The 24,987-nt window shown below is 37.5% G+C and overlaps 1 protein-coding gene across 3 annotated transcripts in view; it reads right to left on the reverse strand.

The window, feature by feature from the left end:
• Positions 1 to 24,751, reverse strand: part of LOC311296275 (guanine nucleotide-binding protein subunit alpha-11) — a 29,592-nt gene extending 4,841 nt beyond the window's left edge. Inside the window, exons 1-6 of one of the 3 annotated variants that reach the window (XM_084417964.1) lie at positions 23,799 to 24,751; positions 11,748 to 11,932; positions 11,228 to 11,382; positions 7,816 to 7,944; positions 7,339 to 7,467; positions 413 to 542 (exon numbers count right to left, since the gene is read on the reverse strand). In XM_084417964.1, coding sequence (XP_084274090.1) covers positions 413 to 542; positions 7,339 to 7,467; positions 7,816 to 7,944; positions 11,228 to 11,382; positions 11,748 to 11,932; positions 23,799 to 23,934 — 864 coding nt within the window. In that variant the 5' untranslated portion in view covers positions 23,935 to 24,751. The remainder of the gene's footprint in view (positions 1 to 412; positions 543 to 7,338; positions 7,468 to 7,815; positions 7,945 to 11,227; positions 11,383 to 11,747; positions 11,933 to 23,798) is intronic. The other 2 variants (XM_084417965.1, XM_084417966.1) reach the window with 2 other exon arrangements.
• Positions 24,752 to 24,987: the final 236 nt, after the last annotated feature.

The raw sequence follows: 24,987 nt of genomic DNA on the forward strand, positions 1-24,987 counted from the left end.
TTTTAATATTTGTATACATTATAAACCAAAATAACCTATAATAAATAAATTAAAAACCTAAAAAAACAATGACAAAATTAATAAAAATAATAAAATACTTCATTATACATATATATAACAGTAATAATAATAATTAAAAAAAAATTATATATATATATATATATGTGTGTGTGTGTGTGTGTGTGTGTGTGTGTGTGTGTGTGTGTGTATTATACTCATACATTATAAAATATATATAAAGTAAATAAAAATAACAATAATAATAATAATACAAATAAAACATTACAAAATATAAATATAACAATAATAAAAAAAATGATATGTATATTACACTCATATATACACACACATACATATATACAAAATAACACAAAATACACACAACAACAAAAAACTAAATCTAAATAATCACCTCATTGTCAGATTCAACAAGGACCTGGTCGTATTCGCTCAAGGCAACCAGGAACATGATAGATGTGACATTCTCAAAGCAGTGGATCCACTTCCTGCGCTCTGATCTCTGCCCTCCGACATCCACCATCCTGAGACAGACGCAACAAAGTATGAGCAGACATAAACAATGGTTTGATGAGGATGACAATGAAAAAGCAGAGAAAAACAAAGGCTACATATATAGTCCTTTTCCACTTGCATAAGGTGACCAATCTGGACATTGAATTAAAATTACTAGTCCTTAAAACTAAGTTTTGTTGGTCGTCGTGAAAAAAAAAGGACTCAAATCTCAAAAAAGAGATTTGCTCTTTCTATACTTCTCGAAGAGTAACAATATGACCCGTTTATTAAATCAAATTACATCTAGTGGCCCTGCAACGGCAGCAAAATAAATGGGCACTTCAGGATGGGAACCACTTGTCATACAAAATTAGATGCACCTCAAAAATCACATGTCGGTTATCATTATATTAACATTTTGGCAGGAAAATCATGAGGTTAATCGCATTACATCTGGAATTCATTCTCACAAACATGCACAAATTAAGTCGTGACACTGCACGGTTTCCAGGTATCAACTGTTTGGATAAAACGTGAACCGAACAAGACCAGCTCAAAACATGACAGCAGAGGTAAACCCTTCCCAATTTAGTACAAAGAATTACAGGAGTATCAAAACAAGAAAACAAGCGCGTAATTATGATTTCATCATGCGACTGGAGAATGAATCTATGGTCAAGTATGGAGCCGGCCGTCTTCAGTTCAGTTCTGAAAGAACAGTGACATTGTTTCACAAAGGAAGCAAAACTTACACACAAACACTTATAGATGCGCCACAAACAAAAAAGAGAAGTGTAGAGTTTCAGATGCACGCTGGGATTAATAACATCCATGCAAAGACAATGAGAAAAATGGACATGACGGATGGGGTGGATGAGCGAGGAAATAGCGTGCTCAGACTTTGGCACTGTGTCAGTAAAGCCCCCGGACAGATGGAAAAACAGATACGCAATTATGAGGTGCTCCAGGAATAAGAAAAATGCTTTAATGACACGCTAAAAGCTTATTCAAGGGCGATTATTGAAGATAAACTAAAAGTATATTCCTAGGCCTTGGTATATCATGGACAAAAAGTAATATGATGACGGAGTGGTTGTAGATTTTTCTTAGAAACCTCACTGACCAATCAGATGTGAGCTTTTGGCTATGTGGACATTTCTACAGGCTCTTTTGGCCCTGTGGACTTTATAAAATTAATAACATTAACACACTAATTTAATAACATCATGTTTCATCTTAAGCAAGCTCTTTAATAACACTTTTAGTGTATGGTAAGCAAGTACCCTAAAAAAACATTCATGGGGGGGGGGGACTGTTCGGCGTGGTGTAAGTAATGCCACAGTGGGACAGTCGTAATTAATTTATTGGTAATTAATACAAACAATAAATAAATAAATAAATAAATAAATAAATTTAAAAAAATAATAAAAAAATTATATATATATATATATATATATATATATATATATATATATATATATATATATATATATATATATAATTATTATTATTATTATTATTTTTTAAGTCACTTAAAGGTATAGCGGAGGATTTTCCCGAATTTTAGAAAAGAACCGCCCTCTCCACTTTTTGAAAAAATGCACATGCGCAACACTCTACCTGCTCCCGAAAGGGAACGCCTATTAAACGTGTGCACGAGAGAGCATGCACGAGCTAATCATAGCTTACATTAACTTTTACTAGCAGTGATTTTAAATGGATTTCTCCAAATAGCATGCCAAACTTGACCTGTCAAGTAGAAACTTCGCGACGGAGGCATCAGTGGGAAGCCCAACCTGTGTTTTGAGCGCACGCCATCGCGTGAATCGTGTGCACGAGCACGTACGACGGCCTTACGTAAACATATCACCAGAATGATTGACACTTAGGAGGACCAATAGTCTTGATGATCCACCCGGAAAAAGAAAATCCTCCGCTATACCTTTAATTATTTCGATTTTATTATTAACACTATATTACTTAGATTATATAGTTTGAAACATGAAAAAAAAATCATTTATCTGCAGATTTCTATATTTTAGTTTAAAAAAAAATTAAAAAAAATAAAAATAAAAAGACATTCGAGTTTTACCTCAGATTTTAAAGGTGATTTGAAGGTTTTATTAAAAAAATATATATATATTATACCTCAGAAACTATCAGAAATATGTATTTTTTTTACATTTTATTTCAAGTAATTAAACTTTTATCATCATTAAATGCCTCATGCTAATCTGCTAATACATTATTCAAATCAAACGTTGTACGTGATGTTATTTAATGGACCTGAGCTAACACTAATAATGAACATAACATTAACAAATGTTAACAAAGATTTATAAATACTGTAACATAAGAACTGCTCATTGTTAATGTTAGTTAATGCACTTAACTGTTGTTAACTAATAGATTACATATTCCCACAATGGCAGTAAATTATTCATAATTTACTGATTCTCCCTTTTGGGAAAGTCCTGGCATAATGTAATGCTTAAAGCATTCATGTTCATAAAGAATGGAACATATTTTTTGTATTCATCAATATGGTGCACAATCCCATTCAAGTGATGAACAAAGCGACTGACTACATTTAGATTACTTTTGACCTAATTTACCTGAACACATAACCTAAAATGAGTAATCATTACATTACTAATCATTTTCGTCATGTAATTTGTAATCGGTAACGGACTACAATTAGCAAGTAATCAGCCCAGCACTGATTATATCTTGCGTTAAAGCAGGCGAATGATCAAACTGCTTTTCTGTGTCACTCTTAATGTGAACAGACCTTAACACTTCGCCTAAAATTACAGCACATTACAAGAATATGGGCCATTCCCAGCTCAGCAGTCGGGTAACGCTCACTGCTCCTGAATTAATGGAAACGTACGGAGACAACTCACAGGAGATTCCAGCTAAAACAAGGGAATAATCAGAGCAATTCTCATCTGTGCTATTTCCCCCCCCCCCCCCGGCCGCCCATCACACCTGCACTCAGGCTCAGTAAGGGAAAACATTAGAGAAGGGTTTTATTTTATGTAGGCAACACAGTCTCGCTAGCTCAGTCTCTAGCGGCCAGGCGTAAAGCTTTGATAAATGGACTCCTTCAGGAGCTACAACCTAAAATAAAGCCTCTTCAGCCAGCCTCCATTCCTGCAGGAGGTACAGCTGACCTACTTACGAGGATAAGCTCTCTTACTCTGGAGGACGAGGAAGACAACTCAACCTTGTTACAGAATGTTTTAACGGCTGGGGTTGGGTTAAGAGCGTAACCATGTAGGTTACTTAACCAAAACACTTCACCTGTATTTCGTAACATCGCTTACAGGTTATTTGCATTTTGTAATATGCATCACCTAAAACCACAAGAGGCCTTTGAAGGTACTAGATCTACCTCAACATTTACCTGGAATGTGCCCCAGCCACCTTTCCTGAGCCGTTTAGACGTGTACGCACAAATAAATACAAAATAAACATTCACAAATACGTTATTTGTACTTGTCAAGCAAGATCAAGAGGGAACCTTGTTGTAAGTGAAGTTATTTCTGGCGCCAGCGTGCGTAGGAGGGGTTTGACACGCTGGCTTCCAATCGATTTGTGGGCTTTTGTGATCACCTCTCTTCAGAGGAACTCTCTCTCTCTCATCTCGGCTCTAAACAGGGGGGGGTTGCGGAGGGTTTCTCGTATCCGCATCACCTGCGGTTCGGAAACGTTCCCCCTTCACAGGCCTGAGCTCAAACTCCTGCCTGTGCGCTAATGTGCTCCTTCAGTTGCAATGTGTAAAAGGTACATTTGATTATTGTCAAAGAACTCTGCCGCCTGGCCACCGTGAACTTCAAAACAAGATCATCGCCACTATTAAAGCAGCGATACCATGATAGGATTTATACGGATTCTGTAGCATGAACTCACTCTGGTATCTGGGTGATAAAATTACAAATCTTACAATGGCCAAATTTGTCATTATGCAATTAATAATTAAGAGCAAAGTCTTTATTAAAAGTAGACTTTATTAAAAGTAGATGTGCTTTCTGAGCTCACAGACAAAAAAGAAAAAAAAAAATTTGTGGGCATTCAAGACCGTCAGACAAAAGGCAAAATTGAAACAAAACAAAATAAAAAACAAATGCTTTAGAAAATTATTATCACCGCATCAAAAAGAGACTTTATATTACCTGTTTATTTGAATTTGATTGCTAAACGTTAATTAGGATTTAAATACTAAAATGTTATATTCAAAACAAAAACAAAAGGCAAACCAAAACAAAAGCTTTGGTATCAAAATGTAAAATAGATTATATAAAATAGGCCCCGCTTACACCCGGTATTAAGATGCGTTTTGGTCGATCGGATCACAAGTAGATGTATTTCAAGTATTTAAATTAGTCTCTTTTGTCCACTTTCGACCACTTCTGTCCAGATTTGGGGAGGGTTTATTGGTGGGTAAATGTATGTGTTTTTTCAGATCTTTCAATCTAATGGACGAAATAAGAATTTAAATATGAACGCGCCCGGAGATGACGGAGAAACATACGTGGAGCAGCAGCTTTAGTATCTGCTCTGACAGACACAAGACAACGCCAAACGCTGAGAGTGTGTTCGAAATCAGAAATGGTGAGAGAACATTGTGCTTGGTACATTTTTCATCTTCAAACCAAACTTGGGACTTCAGCAATAATTGATGTTTAATTAATGTAATCCCATAATGTTGCAATAGGTCAGTAGGCGGAGAGAAGACGGTCTTTTGTGGCTGTTCGGACTCTTTGGACAACATAAGCGTTTACACTGCGAAAGCAATCCGGTCGAATGCGTTTTCGATTACCTCTGGAAGTGGTCGAAAATGGACAAACTCAAAAACGCTTTATACCCCCGTTTACACCTGTATTTAGTGTCGTCCACTTGTGATCCGATCGACCAAAATGTTAATACCAGGTGTAAACTAGGGCTGTCAACGAATATTCTAAATTCGAATATATATTCGAATTAGGGCTGCACGATTAATCGCAATTTCCATGTAATCGCACTTAAATCGAGATCGCTTATCGCGATTTTAAAATCGCAAAGGCTGCGATTATTTTTTATGCGCAGTTTGTCATTGATGTACGGCTCTGTAAACGCTGCTCCATCTGAAAGCACTGTGAGTTTGAGTCACTTATAACGTGCATTTGAAAAAAACAACACGAGTCAAATATCTTTCCAAACACGAGAATCATTTATGAACCTCGTTTTAATAACATGCAACATTTAATAACATGCATTTACTCCAAACTCACTTCATAAGGACAGTTGAGCTCCTCCTTCTGTGAGATGATGAGCTTCTGACACAGAATAAGGCAGTCGTGCATTTATAAGACATGTTTAATCAAAGCGTTTCAATCTTCTGACTATTCAGCTACAGCGACAGGGATTTCCTGGAATGATGCGCCGTTATTGTACTTCTGCGGCGGGGCATATTTAGCGTGTTTGCGTGAGAGCGCCCTCTGGTGTTCAAATGGGGCAGTGTTTACTACCGATCAGCCGCACTCCACTGACAAGCTGCGCTTAAAATAATCGCAGCCTTTGCCAAATCGCGTGCGGTTTTATTGCGATTAATCGTGCAGCCCTAATTCGAATAGTTTTAAAAAACAGAATTTCGAATGTGAAAATTAATATTCAAATGTGGAAAAACGCCCGCACTGGTTTGATTATTTACCGTTTCATGTCAAGGAAAAGTTCTATGTTTACCACAGCACAGCTCGCTCGGAGCGTTCAATGTCGGATTCGCGTCTAGTTGGATTCTTGAACATTTTAAATCCATTCGTGCGTCAAAAGCAAAAGTTTGAAGCGAAATTGACGCGCGGAGAGCGTGACGCTTCATTCGCGCCGCAATACCCCCAGACACGCGTAAACGCGTCTTTACATTGACTTAACATTGAAATCACTCGCGCCAGACGCTCTATTCGCGTTTGGTGTGAACGCAGCATGAGCGTGAGGGCGAGAGAGAGAGAGAGAGTGCCTGCGAGCGAGCGAGAGTGAGGTCTGCGGTCTTGGCCATTAGGTGATTTACTTGTTTTTGTGTAGGTAATACGTTGTCAAATATGTTTAAACTTAAATAAACTACCTATACAAGTAGTTATGTCTCTTTGTATTAATTTGTCCTGTTATTGACGTAATGCGCGTCATTGACAAAATGCGCAACCAGATGTTCAAATAGTTCGAATATTCGTGTGTTTTTTAGAGGGAATATTATAACGTCATTTTTGAGCAATTTTGACAGCCCTAGTGTAAACAGGGTTTAAAAGACTTCATATCACCTTGTTTCTTAAATTAAATTTGATTGTTACATACAGCTAAATATATTTAAATAAATATATTTTATATTCAAAACAAAAACATTGGTACCAAAATGAAAAAAAAAAGTTGAAAAAAAAAGTACATTATCCTTTTTTAACTCGATTGCTAAATAATGCAAAATATTTAAATAAATTTATTGTATAATAAAATAAAAATGAAAGGCAGTAAATTTGGCATTTGACCCAAGAACCTGTTACTAGTTTAAAAAAAGAAAAGAAAAAGGATGACCCCAAATCATTCTACAATCCCCTCAATTTCATACGATAAAGACAAACAAACGGATGAATGTTAATGAAGTTAATGATGCAAAGAGGTTAATGACTAACAAGGACATTAACAGCCAATAACGTCACAGAAAAGTGGATGAACCTATCGAACCTCGTTCGTTCAGCTGGCCGCAATGGACCAGATCAACGCACTGATTTGCAAAATGTTACAAACATGGAGACATTGAAACGGGGAGGAGTCCTCGCCGGCATTATAATCTACCTGAAAATGATGCTTTGCAAGTCGAAGGGATATTCAATAATCCCTGTGGTAGGGATGCGAACCCTAAGCACGTCTTGCTGGGTCGGCAGATACGACGGCTCTGCGATACGGTCCAAATCGCTTAGATAGCTAGAGACAAGGAGAGACGGAGAGAGAGAAGGAGGAAGAAAACAAAATAAAGCATGGCAGCAGATCCCTTTTAGAGCTTGAGAGCTTTGGAAAAGCAGTGAGAGAATGCCGCTCAAAGGATCCTGGGATGCGACGGCACAACCTTCTGCTTACTCCGGTGAAGATCTCTACCGAGTTCCCCCGAAACAAAACTCTTTAAGAGTAGCAAAGAAACAACAACAGAAATAGCTGAGCCCCGGGTGGGTGTGAGAATGCGATCAGGGAAGGCAGCAGTGCAGTTGCAGCAGCAGGAGGTTAAAGGTCAGGAGACAGCGGCGGCAGTGAGGGTGTGCCGTGGATTGGCGATACCTGAAGATTATATTCTCTAGGTCAAAGGGATACTCTATGATGCCAGTAGTGGGCACTCGGACCCTCAGCACATCCTGCTGGGTGGGCACGTATCCCGAAGTTGATATACGCTCTAAATCATTAAGGTAACTGTGGGAATGAACCGGTAAGAAACAGTACATGTACATGTGCATATACAGAACTACAGAAGTAGACCCACATGGAATTCACAAGCTTTTCATATTTTCCAGCCAGTTTTGGAAAAGCTCACCCTCGTCATTCCAAACCTGTTCGATTTTGTTTCGTAAAACAGAAGGTTCAAGGATTTTTCATGCTGCTCTTTTTTTCCCCATTCTGACTTACCGCGACTCATTCGGTTACGAGCCACGCAAGAGTCGATAGCAAGTCAAACCTGACACAACGGGTTTTAATATGAGATTCAAGGGGATTTTCAGTAGTGGTCGACCGATATATCAGCATTTTTTTTAAATATCATCCTCGGCCGATAACTTTGGAATGTGTTGGAAGTGGGACTTTTATTTTGACGGTCTTTAGTTACGTTTTGGTACGTTACTAGATATAACTGTTAAGCAAAGTAAACTGTGTACGAAAAAGTTTTATAGCGTTTGCTTTTATATTATTAGTAACAAAGGCAATCCAGCTGATATTCTGAAGTGCGCATTTGTAGCACGCGTTACTCGGTGCGTGGCGGTCGGTCCGCGTGAACTGAATGCGGACAGGAGAGTTCAGCTTCACTGGAGACACACGATCGACAAACTTCAACCCTTGATTTCAAATTATGCTGTGCTATATTCAGCTGCCCATTATGTCATATTAATGTCATTTTCACTGTGCTGTATGTAAAATTACTGTTACTTTGTCTTTATTTGAAAAAATATGATTCCCAGAGTGCACAAATTTAGAGTGCCGTATTGGTTACAGTGTTGACACTATGTAATTAAATGTCTTTATTTGTGAAAAATACTGAAATATGACAGAGTTAATTCAGAGACTTATTTTTTAATTCATTTTCAAATGATTTATTAAATATTAATTCCAATAAATTTTATATATATATATATATATATATATATATATATATATATATATATATATATATATATATATATATATATATATATATATATATATATATATATATATATATATATATATACAGTGCAATGCATAAGTGAATACACCCATGCTAAAGTTGACTAAAAAGAGGAATAAAAAAATCATATTTTGGAAATTGAACTTAATGCCTTAATTTAAAAAATTAGGAAAAATCCAACCTTTAAGGACACCAATTTTCTTTGTGAATGAATAATGTATCGTAAATAAATAAATGTTCTTCCTTAAAATACATGGTGCATAAGTGAGTACACCCCTATGTTAAATTCCCATAGAGGCAGGCAGATTTTTATTTTTAAGTATTTTTTTATATATTTTTTTAGGATACTATGCATCCTGATAAAGTTCCCTTGGCCTTTGGAATTAAAATAGCCCCACATCATCACATAGCCTTCACCATACCTAGAGATTGGCATGGGGTACTTTCCATAAGATCATCTCTCAATGCAAATCAAACTAGCTTTTAGGCTAACTGAAATAAAACCATGCCAATCTCTGGGTATGGTGAAGGCTATGTGATGATGTGGGGCTATTTTAATTCCAAAGGCCAAGGGAACTTTATCAGGATGCATAGTATCCTAAAAAAAAATATAAAAAAATACTTAAAAATAAAAATCTGCCTGCCTCTATGGGAATTTAACATAGGGGTGTACTCACTTATGCACCATGTATTTTAAGGAAGAACATTTATTTATTTACGATACATTATTCATTCACAAAGAAAATTGGTGTCCTTAAAGGTTGGATTTTTCCTAATTTTTTTAATTAAGGCATTAAGTTCAATTTCCAAAATATGATTTTTTATTCCTCTTTTTAGTCAACTTTAGCATGGGTGTATTCACTTATGCATTGCACTGTATATATATATATATATTTTTTTTTTCAGCCACTCTGTTCTTTAAGTTCAACCTGTTAAAAAAAAAAAAAAAAAAAAAAACTAATCGGTCGATCACTAATTTTCAGATCTGTAGTTTGTTTAATTTTTGTGTAATTAGTGTATTAAACATTTTTAATACAAGTCTCAATTGAGTAAACTGTCCTCTCATTGGTCAGAAGTGTGTCATTTATAAAGATATTGGTTCTCTGGTCCGTTGAGTCAGACTTTCTGACTATACGCGAACTACTCCAGAGTTAGTCTTCATTTGGCCAGAAAACACCTCGTTCAGGTGATCTTGGACCAACTGGTTTGATGCGTATTTGAGTGCAACTGCCGTGTGCGTATATACATCAAATTTTAATTTAAATTTAAATAATTTTTTTAACCAAACAAGCCAGGCGTGAAAACACCCTGAAGCCACAGTCACACCAGACATTACGCACATAACATTTCTACAAACGCAATAGTCGAAATATGACGTCAAACTCTACAATTTCTTTTAAAAAACAATTCCATGTATAATATATCCATCAATAATGTAAAATTCAAACTATCTGTCTTCTATTGGGCACACATTTTCACGCGATACAAATTCTACATGAACTTTGGACCGCAGCAAATGCAGTTTTCCATCCCCTGTATTCGCATACATGTAGATAGAAGCTAATATATTCAAAAAGCGCAGTGTGACCTTATGAGCAAAGATATCATATAAATTTAGAAGACATTGCTCACAATCACATGGGCTTCTTTTATGGCATATTCTTGAATCCTGACAGCCTGTTCTCATTAGGAGCTTTTTAACGTATTAAGAAAAAGAGCAGCGTAAACATTCTTCAAAGTATCTTCTTTTGTGTTCTACCGGGGTAGAAATATTAATTTCACAAGTTTTTTCGGAAGAGCGTAGATTCCATGTGGGTGTAACAAACTAATTATGCCATTTGTGATCAAAATAAATTATACTACTGTATTGTAAAGGGCCGTTCACACCCACACCAAAGATGATAATTATAAAGAATATTCTCATTCTATGAGAGTGGAGAAGCCCACACCACAACTATAACGATAACGACACAGAGAAACAATATTTTTGGAATCACTTTAAGAATGATTTAAACTGATGAACACTAAAACCTTGACAGCCAATCAGAATCCACCTGACTTTGAAGAGCTCAACCATTTAAAGTGGCAGGCAACATAACTGCAGTGCGCGCTTATAATAAACAGAGCATAAGTGCTTGTTGATGTGGATCAGTTATACCATTGTTGTTGATGTGAACGGGCCTTAATACTGCATTCATACATGAAAAGAAATATGCTTCTAACTGACCTCAAGGATTCAAAAGACAGAGCATTCAACAACTCATTTAAAAGCAATGAAGTTAAAAGGATCTAATGGCTAATGACAGCACACACACTTACTATTTAGTGGAGTCGGAGAGCTGGTACTCTCGCCTGCGGTCATAGGCTTCCTGGATGCCTGGATCCGCCCAGAGCATCTTTATTGCATTGATATAGGGCTGTTCAAAGGAGCAAACCTTCTCCACATCAACATCTCGCACCACCAGAGCGTTGGACTGTGGATAAAGACACAGTACACAGTAAACAACCCAGTTTATGACTTAATGGCAGTGTAATACTAATGACTTCCAGAGGGGTTTAGAACCAACTAGGTCACAAGTTGTCGAGTTAAAGTTTAAGGATCTTCTTTAGGAAATATTAACTGATTCTGTAAAAGCAAAACATGAGAATAATTAACCCGTAATCCTTCACAGAAGAAAGACAGCTGACCATGGTGTGACAGCAATAAAATTTACAAGTGAGGCTCGCAGTGCTTTTTATAGCCACGTTTATGGCCTATCTGGGTTTGATTTGCATCTCGACGTGCACTCTGGGCATCAAATAGATGATTACGGCGCAGTGACGGCGCAGGGATTGTCACCTTGTTCTCTTCGTATTTGAATGGGATCTTGAGGTGCTCGGTGGCACGGATCATGGCCTGCATGGAGGTGAAGATGTTCTGGTAGACGAGTTTGGTGAAGCCGCGCTTGTCCTCGTCGGTGTAGCCTGTCCCGTGAATGATGCGCATCTGTTTGATGAACGTACTCTTGCCGCTCTCTCCCGTGCCTAGAGAGAGAGAGAGAGAGAGAGAGAGAGAAAGAAAAACACAAATTTCGGAATAGGGTTAGATAATATTTTGGCTTCAGTATGATAACAGCCTCTTATCATCATTACTTTAAGGCAACAAATTATTAAAATGATAATAATAATAAAAGACAGCACCCCAAACAAACTACAATAATATATTTACTACATTCATTTATTATTATTGACAGAACAAAGATCACTAAAGCCATTTAGGCAAATATTGATTTGTTAATTGTTTATTGAAATTTCTACACTCATTAAATTAATAAGTAACATTACACACACACACATTTAATAACAGCCTTGCAAAAGTATAAAAAACAGTGTCACAAACAAACTACAATACATTTATTAATATTACATGTATTACTATGATTATTATACATTGGATTTTAATATATAGTAATGTGTTAAACTGAACTAAGATCCCTAGACACTTATTGGTAGCAGAATGTATTTAATAAGCCATGTTGTTAAAATATTGTTTTCTACACTTAAATAAAATGAATAGAAATAATTATAAACATACACATATTTAATCACTTAAAAAGACACCTTGAAATTGTTTGATTCACATTTAAGATTACTAGACACTAACCGGTATCAGAAAACAATTATCCAAAATGTTTAATAATAATATTAATTAATTGTTTTTATATTTATGTGTGTATGTGTCCTTATTGGTCTTTACACTTTCTACACTTAACAACACACTGCCTGAACTGCGAAACTGCAAAATCATTATTGTACAGTAACGAGTTATGCAGAACTTTAAGTTGATATAATGACAATCCTATATTGGAATTGCAATATATATTTAAAAATAAAATAAAAAAATAAAGTATGCCCCCCCTCCCCACAAAATCAACTTTGAGGAGATACAAACTTTTATTAATTCAAGTTCAGGATCTAATCTTGCGGTAAACAATATTAACATTGTGTAAACACATACAGCACTTTAAAACAGAAATCCTATAAAAAAAGACCATCTCCCCGTAAATTGCTTTGGTCCTGATGACTCAAGCCAATAAAAATGTTTTAGCCATCCCCAAAGTTCAACAGTATGACTTCCCTGGAAACTTGGGAGGTCTTGGACCGGCAGGGGGAAAAACAAGTCCAGTAACTGTTCCAGTTTTCAAAATTTATCACGTTCTTGACAATACAATGTCAACAGTTTGGAAAGTCACGCTTCGATTGGTATGATAACCAGTTCCACAAGTTTTATCTTGGCGTTCATACGATTGACATCCTTGACAACTGCCATTTATTTAAATAAACAAGTTAAAAAAAAACAGGCCTATCAATATTTAATTGCTAGAACCCACTTTTCAGGTAAGGAAACAAACGATTTTTACATGGAAAAGTTGCCTGTGATGTCATTTTTGCAACTTTAAACATGCGTTTCAGAGGAATCAGACATTTTTTGTTGTTGTGAATTTGTAATTAAATGCACCATAGTTCTGGGTTTCTATTCAAACAAAAGGTGTTCTGTCTGGGCTTCAAATTTCATGAGTCACAGACACAAGCTTTTTTAAATTATATTAGTCTCAACCAGGCTTTAGAATTCTTTTCTAGAAGGCAAGGCCGAACGGTTGGTTCACACGCTCGAGATGCGCTAAACCCGTAACGGGTTCGATTTCCCATCAATTTCCTGTCCCATCTCTCCCTTAGCCGAGTCATGGGTAGTTTTAACTCCAACAGCTGGACTGTCATGCTCCGGCCTCCCTGCTGACTGTCTGCTCCGTCTTCATCTCCGTCTGCCGGTGGTTTGCTGACAGGGGAAACCCAATAAAAAAAGCCTGGTTGCATAACCGCTGCACTCCTGGCTCCCTCAGCTTGCCAAATAGCTGCACCTCCCTGAAGCTTTCCAACAGTTGCTCCGTAGAAATAGCACCACAACTGTTTGAACATTACTGGAGCACCTTGATATCAGGTTTTCCTCCATATTAGGTCATTTTGAGGGTAACAAACACACTACAGTTTGGTTGAATGACAATACTAAGACCATAAAAAGAAACCGGAGACCTGGTAGTGAAACCGATGCATGCGCAAAACAAATAGTGAGTTTAATTTTACAAAGTAAAGAAATAATAGATGGATATTTGTCACCGTAAATTGCTGTTTGCAACCAATTTATTTCCGTAATTAGATGCATTTAATCGAAACGTGATGGGCAACATGGTGAGGGGGGAATCCTACATTTTATCCTTTGGGAATTGATTGGATGGCGAAAATACATACCCAAATGGAGGCTAACTGATTAGGAATTTTAAAACAATGGCTAAAAAGCTGTCTATTGGTTAAATAGGCTATTATCCAAACATTAACCAAGTGGCATCAACAGAGAAGATAAAAATTTTTGGCTATTAATAACACCACCACCAACTAATTTTAAAAGATTTTACTTAATATGTACACTACCAATCAGAAGTTGAGGCAGTAAACATTTTTTTAGAAAGAAATAACACTTCAATAAGGACAAATAATATATTTAGATAAATTAAGAATCCTGAAAAAAAATGTATCACGGTTTCCATAAAAATAAATTAAGCAGCTCAACTGTTTTCTACATTGATTAGCATTGATTAGACTGGAGTGCAGATGCTGAAAATTCAGCTTTGCCATCACAGGAATAAAATACATTTTAAAATATATTCAAACAGAAAACAGTTATTTTAAATTGTAATAATATTTCACTGTTTTTACTATATTTTTGATCACATAAATCCATCCTTGGTGAGCGTAAGATACTTCTTTCAAAAACTTGTACAGACCCCAAACTACTTAAAATGTAGGCTAGTACACGCCACGGTAATCATTAGTTCCAGGCAAAAAGTATGATATTGGATCAAATATTATGAAATGAAAAAAAAAAAATGTAATAGTGTAAACGGATGAATTGTGCATAAGACCAAGAATATGTAACGTAAATGGTGCCAATTTTGATTTCATGACAGCAAAATCTTCTAAGAACTACACAGGCATTCTTAAAGATGACAGGTCAAAACTCAAGGTGACGAGGCCCATGGTCTCTTTATTAGGGAAGGACACAGCGTTCAACACCAGTGAGACTGGATCCATCCTATATTCAAGTCTGTGAGCTCACAGTGCAGCAAAGCAGGTTACCATGGCAACATTTTTAAAGCATTTACCACACAGCAATGATTCAAAGAGGAGCCATACATTAGCAAGCCTTACTCTTCTTCCACCATCAAATGTGTCAATCCACCAACAGAAACAAAATGGCAAGCAGGAATTAGCAAATCTGCAAAACAATTTCTACATTTCAGCCATGCCGGGTTGCTGCTTGCTACAAGATAATATATAAAGCCAATAAAATGGCGTTGCAATAATAGCAATGCATGTTTTGTATTGCGAAACACTACTGGACAAGGAAATGAGGTGATGGACCTATACTCAACTCCCTGACAAAACTTAATGACGAATATAGCTAAAAGAACAGCTACAATTACAATCAGTTATTGATTAGACTAAAGTGAAACAAGATTAAAAATAACCAAAAAATAAACTCATGTAAAAAATAAACTGACTATTTCAAAGACTGTTGTATGTGCCATACATCCTTTTAATACAAATAAAAAATTAATTTCACTTTACATTAAAGTAACTGTTGATTTTTAACCCGTTTTGAATTGTTACAATGTCGGTAATATATCTAATGTGATGTAAATGTACAATGTTTACATTATACTGTGTTAAAGCATAATCTAGAAATCATTTGGATGGTTAAACAACCTGTTCTGGTGATATTGGTGACTTTCCCCAGCGTTCCCAGGCGGAAAACCAACCTTGCAACTTGGGGACTACCGTCCCGGCAAGATAGAAATTGGAAGTCTCGTGAGAAGCGAGAGCGAGAACGAGCGCGAAACACGAATTGCTTTACGGCAATTCGACATAAACACACACTCATGTATGATGTATTACCCACCTCGGTAGACATAGCTCCACACGATACAGTTGGCTTGCTCCGATCATAACAAACCAGGGGGGCAGGGTTTCTTATTATTTTGAAGCTTCCCCGGGCGCCGCCATTGATTAGCGGACCCCCACCTGCTGTTAGCATTCCATTGACTCCCATTCATTTTGGCGTCACTTTGACAGCGAATAACTTTACATCTGAGGCGTTTAAAGACTCCATTTGTCCATTATTTATTTCTAAAGAAACACGAAAATGTATAAAAGGCTCCATTACCTTGTATCTTACGTTATGGCCCCGTAGAAGCAATTTTTGTAAAAATAGGACAACGATTGCGCCATAACCACGCGACTCTCTGTCGCACAGTAGAGAGATTACCGTATGGACAGGAGGAGAAGCTCGCGGGCAATCGGGGGGACGTGGAGGCAAAATGACAAAATAATTAATCAGAATACTTAGCAAAAGTTGCTCCTGCTCCTAGCTCATGGACAGCTCCTACTCACGCTCTCCGTCTCTGCAAGTTTCGGAAGGGAATGATTCAGATTTCTCTTGGCACAGCTACTAGAAGACAGACGGGTTACTCACTTCACATCTACGTCGTCAAGCTCAGTTTGAGTCTGCACAGTACGCTCAGCCATCAGGAAGTGAGAGCTTCTAATTGACTTCACTTGTCTCCATTGAATCCAATGGGGTCGCTGTGTCCAGTTTATATACTGTCTATGTAACAAACGCACATGAGCAGCGGTAGAGAGGGGGAGGAGGCCGCCGCAAGTGAGTTTTTAACGACAGTGTTGTGAAATATACGCCCCACAGCTGTAGGGGGAGCTCGTGGGGAAAACATGCGACAACAAAAGGGAAAATCAGCGAAAAACTGACTAGAGTTCGCTAGAGTTGCCGAGTTCTGCTTTAACTGGACAGAGAAATATTGGCTGTGATTGGCTACAGTCAGGAGTTAGATCGTACCATAGTACTGAGACAGCTCTCATTAAGGATCACAAATGATTTTGAAAGTCACGTTTCTAGTATCTGTAAAACCGCATTCTTCCATCTTAAAAATATATCTAAATTATGTCATATGCTCTCAATGACAAATGCGGAACAATTAGCTAGATTATTGTAATGCTCTTTTGGGTGGTTGCCCTGCACGCATAATAAACAAACTACAGCTAGTCCAAAACGCCATATTAGCCCGGTTCTGTCAACACTGCATTGGCTCCCTATTAAACATCGTATACATTTTTAAATATTGCTGATTACTTACAAAGCACTAAATGGTTTAGCTCCGCAGTACTTGAGCGAGCTCTTAACGCATTATAGTCCGTCGCGTCTATTGCGATCTCAAAATTCCGGCCATTTGATAATACCTAGAATATCAAAATCGACTGCTGGCAGTAGATCCTTTTCCAATTTAACACCAAAACTTTGGAACCGTCTTCCTAACATTGTCCGGGAAGCAGACACACTCTGTCAGTTCAAATCTAGACTAAAAACACATTTCTTTGACCTAGCATACACATAACACATTATAAACTTCTATAATTCACAATGTTAGGCTGCATAGATTAGGTCAGCCAGAACCGGGAACACTTCCCATGAATCCTGATGTACTCATTTCATCATAAGAAGAATGGCATCTACGCTAATATTATTCTCTCTGTTTATCCCGAGCTTTACCGCATCCGCCGGATCCGATAAATTCTGTATTATAAATTAAGGCCAGACAAGTAATTTGTTGAGGTCAATTTGTAAAGAAACACTACACGCCTGCACACATATTCTGTATACCGTCAGTGTTCTCACAGGTTTGCGTTGTTTAAGTTTGCACAGATATAATTCTATTTTTCTTTTTTTTCAAGGCTTGCACCTTGGAAGCTATTTCAAGGTTTGCGTTCTCGAGCCACCAGGCGCCGTTGTTGTACGAAAGAGCGGGCCGGAGCGCGTTAAGGGTTTTCTGTTAGAACGGTGTCGTGTTAGCGGCCCCTAAGTTAATAACTTATGATCTTTGCGACGGAAGTGAATCGATCAAAACTAACTTTAGCTGGACAATAACTTTATTCTAGAGCTGCTGTAAAGCCAAAACAATCTCTGATACTTAAATTTCCTATTATCACTGTAAAGCTGCTTTGAAACAATCTATATTGTTGAAAGTGCTATATAAATGGTGACTTGACAAAGTCTTAAAAAACATGTAAATAGAAACCTTTGACGCACTTCGATGAACACAAAAGCGACTGAAAGCAGCTGCCTATAAGTGGGTACCAAATACCAGGTACCCGGTACTACAGAAATGTTGGTAGTCACGTTTTCAAACATTTCAGTACCAAATAGGTACTTTTGACAACCCTAGGAGCAAGTTAGCAAATTTTGACGTACACCCACGAGTAGTGCACAATAAGACCAGGAACACGTATTAGAGTACATTTTGAATTTAATGTCGAACTTTTATTTTTGTACTGTCAAATATATTGGTATTATATTGGCAAAACTCAGATAACAGCCATGATGTATGGCAGCAATTTAACTGAGGCACATTTTGTAGGAAATTAGACAATTAAAATCATTTTTCATTTCAACCTATATTCTATAACTTACACAGCCATCTGATTACACTCCAAAATTTATATCAGTTCAATCAAAAGTTCCAGCTCTACATAACCGGTTTCCCCTGCTAGTGTAAAATGGCGGATAGTAAAATCAGCTCACATCAGCTAATACACCCATGTCGAGATACAAGTGTGTGTGGGTGCTTGCTAAACACACATACTGGAGAACTGGAAGCGAGGGTAAGACAAAGCTTCCCTATCAACAGATGTAACATTTGAATCTTGCAGTGAAACCAGATTCTGCAATGTTTTTTACAGCATATTTACCACTAAAAGTCACTATAGTCCAACAAAAGCACATAGAGATGCCTTCAGACATGAACTTACAATAAATAAATAAATAAGAAATACAATAAAAATAAAAAATAAAAACTCTGCTCTGCCAGTCCCTCCTATTTTAATTAAATTAAAATGAAAAAAACACAAACAATTATAAAAAACTAAGTAAAAAAAAAAAAAAAAAAAAAAACACTGGGTTTTATAAAAGAAACTAATACTACTTTGCCCTCCTATTTCACAGAATAATAAAAAAAAAAGCTAAAATAATTTAATAATAAAATTAAATAGAATTTATATATATATTTATACATAAATATATACATATACATATATATATATATATATATATATATATATATATATATATATATATATATATATACACACATATATATATTATATATATATATTAATATATATATATAAAGTCAAATTAAACACAAATTAACAACAAAAGGCACTGGGGTGATTTTAAAAGAAAACCAGCTAATTCTACTTTGCCGGTCTCTCCTTTTTCACAAGATTGAACCCGAAACCGGAGCATTGTTGAACAAACACAAACACTTTCTACAGCCTCTGCAACTCCAGCTCACTGGTTTGAACATGGAAATCATGAGGTGTGTATTAGCGGGCTATTTGCATGGTTTTAAACTTGCATGCAAATACTGAATCCTTATCGTCATGTGGTTGCAAATGTGAACCCGGCGTTTAATAAACACCACCACCACAGTGGTCAGATTGCTTCGCTTGAGTGAGGAGCAGAGTTTGAAACAAATCAGTTTTTTTTTCCGAGAGCAATTCATCGCGAGTGGGTTGAGTAATACTTAAAATTCGGATTCCGAGCGGTTCGTATAGAAGCGCTGAACGACACAAAAGGGCAACATGGACTTTATTTAGCAATAAAGTGAAACGAAAACAGGCCATATGTTGGTTGCATGAGAACAATGTCAGCTTTGTGCTAGGTGTGTCCAAAAACAAACATTCTGTACAATCTTTATGAGTCATCGAGCTCCTCCACAACACTCAGGTGTTATAGACTCTATACTCCAGCGCGCTTTCGACTCGGCTAGGTAAATATTGGCTAGAGCCGACCGTGTGGCGTAACAAGAAACCTGGAAGTCCGGCTTGTCATTCAGACGTGCCCGCGCCAGAAACAAGTTGCTTAGTAGCACGTTTTCGTGAATAAGGTATTCAAGTGAGTGACGGATGAGATCTTTTCCTTGCTTTCTTTCTCTCTGGATCTCTGCCTCCAGATCATGTGACACAGCAACAGCGTGCATTCATGTGTGCAGCAGAAGTGTGGGCTGAAAATGAAGAGTGGTTGCCCTCGGCTCAAGTCCCTCCAGCAGAGAACGCCAACACACACACAGGCTTCTCTCTGCCTCAATCAGCCTGTATCTTCGGCTCCTGCAGCAGAGAACAAAACGCAGCTCATACGCGCTGGGCCGCTACAACAAACCGGTCAAAACCATACAAATCGATGAATGAAAATAGCTGACGAGGAATGTTAAAGGTGATTAATTGGCTCTGTGCTTAAATTTTGGTTGCACAATATCATTGCTATCACGTCAGTTACAGATTTTTATTCTATTTATCGGTATATATATTGGATATAAAATAAATTAAATAAAAACTTGAATGACTTTTTCAATCATCTAGCAGTCATTTAAAATGAATCTTTAGCAAATCTGAAAATGAATATCCACTTTTCATACTGTACAACGCCAAAATTTTGTAGGATAATAATGTAGGATAATACATTTTTGCCTTTTGTAGGATAATTTTTTTTTATTTTACATAAAAAAACAAAAACAAATGAAAAACATCATTTTCGCAAACCATGAATAGTTTGCCTTTATTTTATTTTTAAAAAGTGCTAAAATGTTAAAACAGTTCAGTTGGGTCTGTGCATGAACGATATGTCGATACCATATCAGTTAACACTCAATATTATGAAATCTTTTTGATTTATTTATCAGTAGATATTGGATATTTGCACATTTCAGATATTGTACGTTTTGATTAACTCTGCCATAATATCCATTTTTCATACTGTATATTATAATGCTGTGATGCCACAATTCACTAGCAGCATTTAAAATAAGGAATTAGAATAACGGCCATAATTTATCTGCAAAAATTTCAATATCAGTTCATCCAATGTCAACACACACACTAGGAATATAGTTTCTGTTCAACGGCTGTTAATTGGATGAAGGCAGATATGAATGCGAACTTGCAGTCGATTGGAGGAAAGGAGAGTTTGAGTGGACAAAATGATTGGAGAAGTCCTGCATACATCACCAAAGAGAAGTCTGTCATTTCAAGACAAAATCGAATTTTAGTCCAAAATTTTGATATGGATATGAGATCAATACCACGGTGAATTTTCATTTCATGCCTCATTTAATTATCAAAGCTACTAAAAGAAACAAACTAAAGTAAATGACTAAATATTTTACACATTCCAAGAAATGAGCATGGAGAAAACACTGACGGAACATTTAAAACAAATCACAAAAGTAATCTTACGAATTGGTTTCTAGTACAATAAAAAGCGTGTTCAAACAGAAGGCATTTATCTTCAGTATTCCAACTAGTGTTTGAACAAACATCAGATCTCACATGAATGTTGAACATCACATGCAGCAAACTCTTCCAACACATTACTCTGGAAAGAAACGACAATATTAGGAAAGGTTGTCACGCTAACAAGCTGATCAAATATTCAGAGCGAGGTCAAAGGCTTCAAATAAGCCATATCATGTCTATTTAAGCACACTTTAAGAATCCGGTTTAACCAGACATCCAAAACAGACGTTTTTCTTGGAAAGTGGGGGGGGGGGGGAATCTAAGTGCTGGAAGACTTCTGAGGAACACAACACAATGAGAAAAAATTTTTATAAACCTCAAAAAGAAACTCAGCCCTGGTTTCACAGACTAAAAATGCATGTCAGAACTGTTTTAACTGAAAGCAACTTGCACTGGCATATCTTCAAATATGTCAGTGCCACTGTTTTGCCTCAAGATGCACACCAGTAATGTTTTTTTCAAAGGCACGTTTATAAAAGCTACTTAAATGTCCAAATTGATCCAAGGCCTAATCCTGGCTTAATCTAAGCCCTGTCTGTGAAACCGGGCCTGAGCACACAAGTAAAACTGAAATCTGTTGATCTGTGAGAACATGGTTCCCCCCCCCAAAAAACACTGAGAGATGACAACTTCCTGTCAGCTTTCAGACAGAGCGCTCGAGAGTCTACCGAGACAGAAGCAGGAGGTTAACAGCGTTCGTTGGTCACGCAAGGCCCTCTTCCTCCACCGAGGCGTATCTTATTGCCGTCTTTCCTCTGAGAGTCTCGGCACAAAGGCTGGTTGTGTTGCACGCAGCAGGGCCAAAGCTTTCTAAGGACATGCATTCTATGAAGCACTTTTACGGGTCAGCCCACACCACACAAGCGCCCGTGTGACCGTGTCTGTTCATCTACGCAATTTGAGGATCCCTTTCTGACCAGATCAGCCATTTTTAACAGCACCGGCTGCCAGTTTTTGCCATTTTTGCGAACCGGATCGGCTTGTAAAACCACAATCTGGTCACAATAGGTTTCATTCTCCACGTTAGCGCTGCGCGTTCTCGGGAGAGCCAAGTATCGGGTTAAAGATACTCAATCAGAAAAGATAAGAATCTGGACTCTCTTTGACTTTAGCAGCGATTAACTGGGATGCAAACACCGTCCTAAATAGATTTTGCAACCCGAGTTTCAAATTAAGCCTCTGATCTAATTATTTTCATAGTTACTGCATCTCTCCGTTCTGAGAATAATGTAAGGACGCGTGTTATTGAAGGGCTCTGCAGTACTGGAATATTCAGATACAATCTCTTAGGCTTAAATTGCTGACAATTTAGCTTTGCTTACAGCCACAAATGACCTAATGGCTCTGACACCAAAACGAAAGCAAAGAGCAGACTAATGGTCAGATCACGAGATGAATGTAAACTGACACTCATGCAACTCTAAAACACTAATGTTCAGTGCTAATAAATTAACATCTAGACTTTTAGTGAAAGTTTAACGGGTGAAAAAACACTGCAATTGTTGGGGTACTTTCCTACTATAATTTGGGAACAATTGAAATAGGATTTGAGCTATCAAATAGGAACTTTTCTGATTCTTTGAGGATTCACGTTTGATCCTTGGGAATGTAACCAAGAAAAAAAATACAAACACATTCCCTGTGTATTTGGAATAGCCTACAATTTACAATATTTTTCCCTAATATAACCAAGCAAAAATGTAAAAACACACTCACTATACATTTTAAAAATATTTTCCCTTATTTAACTAAATACATTCACTATATTGAATATATTTTAAAATATTTTTACCCATGAAGGCAAGCAAAAACTGAATAATTCAAAAATATTCCATTAAGTTCCTTCATATTTCCAGGTTTCCTTGACTGGGATATTGCGGAATATCACAAAAAAACACAATGCCTATAACACATAAAAGTCATATGAATGAAAAAAAAGTTATATATAATATTTTTTTTCCATTGTAGGCAAGCAAAAATGTAAAAACACTATTCATTTTAAACATTTTTTTTATATTTTCCCCATGTAATGAAGCAAAAACATTCACTATACATTTTTCCCCATGTAATCAAGCAAAAATGGAAGAAGAAAAGAAAAATCACTATAGAATATGCCATGAAAGTCCCTGATAGTTCTATGACCGTGGGAACGCCAGATCCTATTAGAACTAGGTCTAATTAAGATCAACATTCCATCAGCGTTCTCTGTAGGATTTTTGACAAGGACATTTCGTGGAACAATCCTCCTAAAAGCACAATGCGACACACGTGCATGAATTACATAAAGTGAAAATGTACACGAAGCAGTGAAAGTAGTAACACGTTCGCCTTTGATTTGGACTTTTCACCGCATGTCAGCATCACTATGCATTAGATCCACAAAGCAATATGCGTTTCTGCGTTCGCCATCAGCAGCTGTCAGAGATGCACTTACCCAGTAAGAGGAGTTTGAGCTCTCGCCTGGAATCTCGCTTGTCTCTCCGGAGCTGCTTGTCGATCTCGGCGTTGATTCTTTTGGACTCCTTCGCCTCTTCACTCATGCAACAGGCCATCATGGACTCCAGAGTCATCACCACAGCGTTTGGAGATCCCAACCCTGATCTGACACACTTCTACGGTCCGCTTCCCTTCGCAACCGTGTCGAAAGAGGAACAGGATGGATTTGGGGGAATGTTGTTTAAAAATGCAGCATGCGATCCAGGATGCCTTATGATGGTACACGTAAATCGATGAAGTAAAATAGAGCACCACAACCTCAGCCTGCTCATACAAACGGGTCTATCAAACAAGGCCAAAGACTGGATGAGATTGGAGGCCAGATGTGAATCCAAAGATCTCCCCACAATCAGACCAACCCAAGCCCTGTTTTTAATAATCTGCGATGACTACCAACTAGAGTCCCGAAGGGACAAACTAGCCTGCCACGACATCCGTGCTGTCCTTTGCTGTCTCGCTAAGCTAACCGCCCCACTGCCCAGAATCACCGCAACACTGTCCATCAGCTACCCGGATCTCTGGCTAACACACGGCGACAGGTGGCAGAAGACAGCCATATGCGCTTTTAAAGACGCTGTGTGCACATCCAACACTGACTACAGTGCAAACATTTGATTCTGAGCATACAAAACCCGATAAGTTAATTAGCTAAGCGCACTAACTAGCTTAATTGGGTGGGCTAACCTGCTAGCTAGCCGGAATCTTTATTTACACTACGCGCGCTGATTTCACCGCTCATTTCTTTGCATCCGATTGGGGTTAATGAATATTTAAAGACGAGAAATGGACGAAAAAATGACACAGGTGTGGGCTCCTAAAAAAAAATCGACGGAGTGAAAAAATTTCCAGATGATCGCACCGTCCAGTCCGGTGTGAGTCGCACACAAACCTGGAGCTGCGACAGCTGGAAAATGGAGCGTGAGTGACAGGGCGCGGAGCCAATCAGAGGTAGGGACGCGGGAGGGGGCGGGGCCCGGAATGAGGCAAGGTTGGTGGAGGAACGACTGTGGAGCTCGCGGGGCGTGTCTCGCCACAAACCCTGCTATTCGACTGAATGGACAACGCCCATTCCTAGTCAAACATATCTGGTTAAGTCCTAAGCCTCTGTAACACCTCTAATAGTTTCA

This window comes from Rutilus rutilus (assembly GCF_951802725.1).
Source record: "Rutilus rutilus genome assembly, chromosome: 8".
Classification (NCBI taxonomy): domain Eukaryota; kingdom Metazoa; phylum Chordata; class Actinopteri; order Cypriniformes; family Leuciscidae; genus Rutilus; species Rutilus rutilus.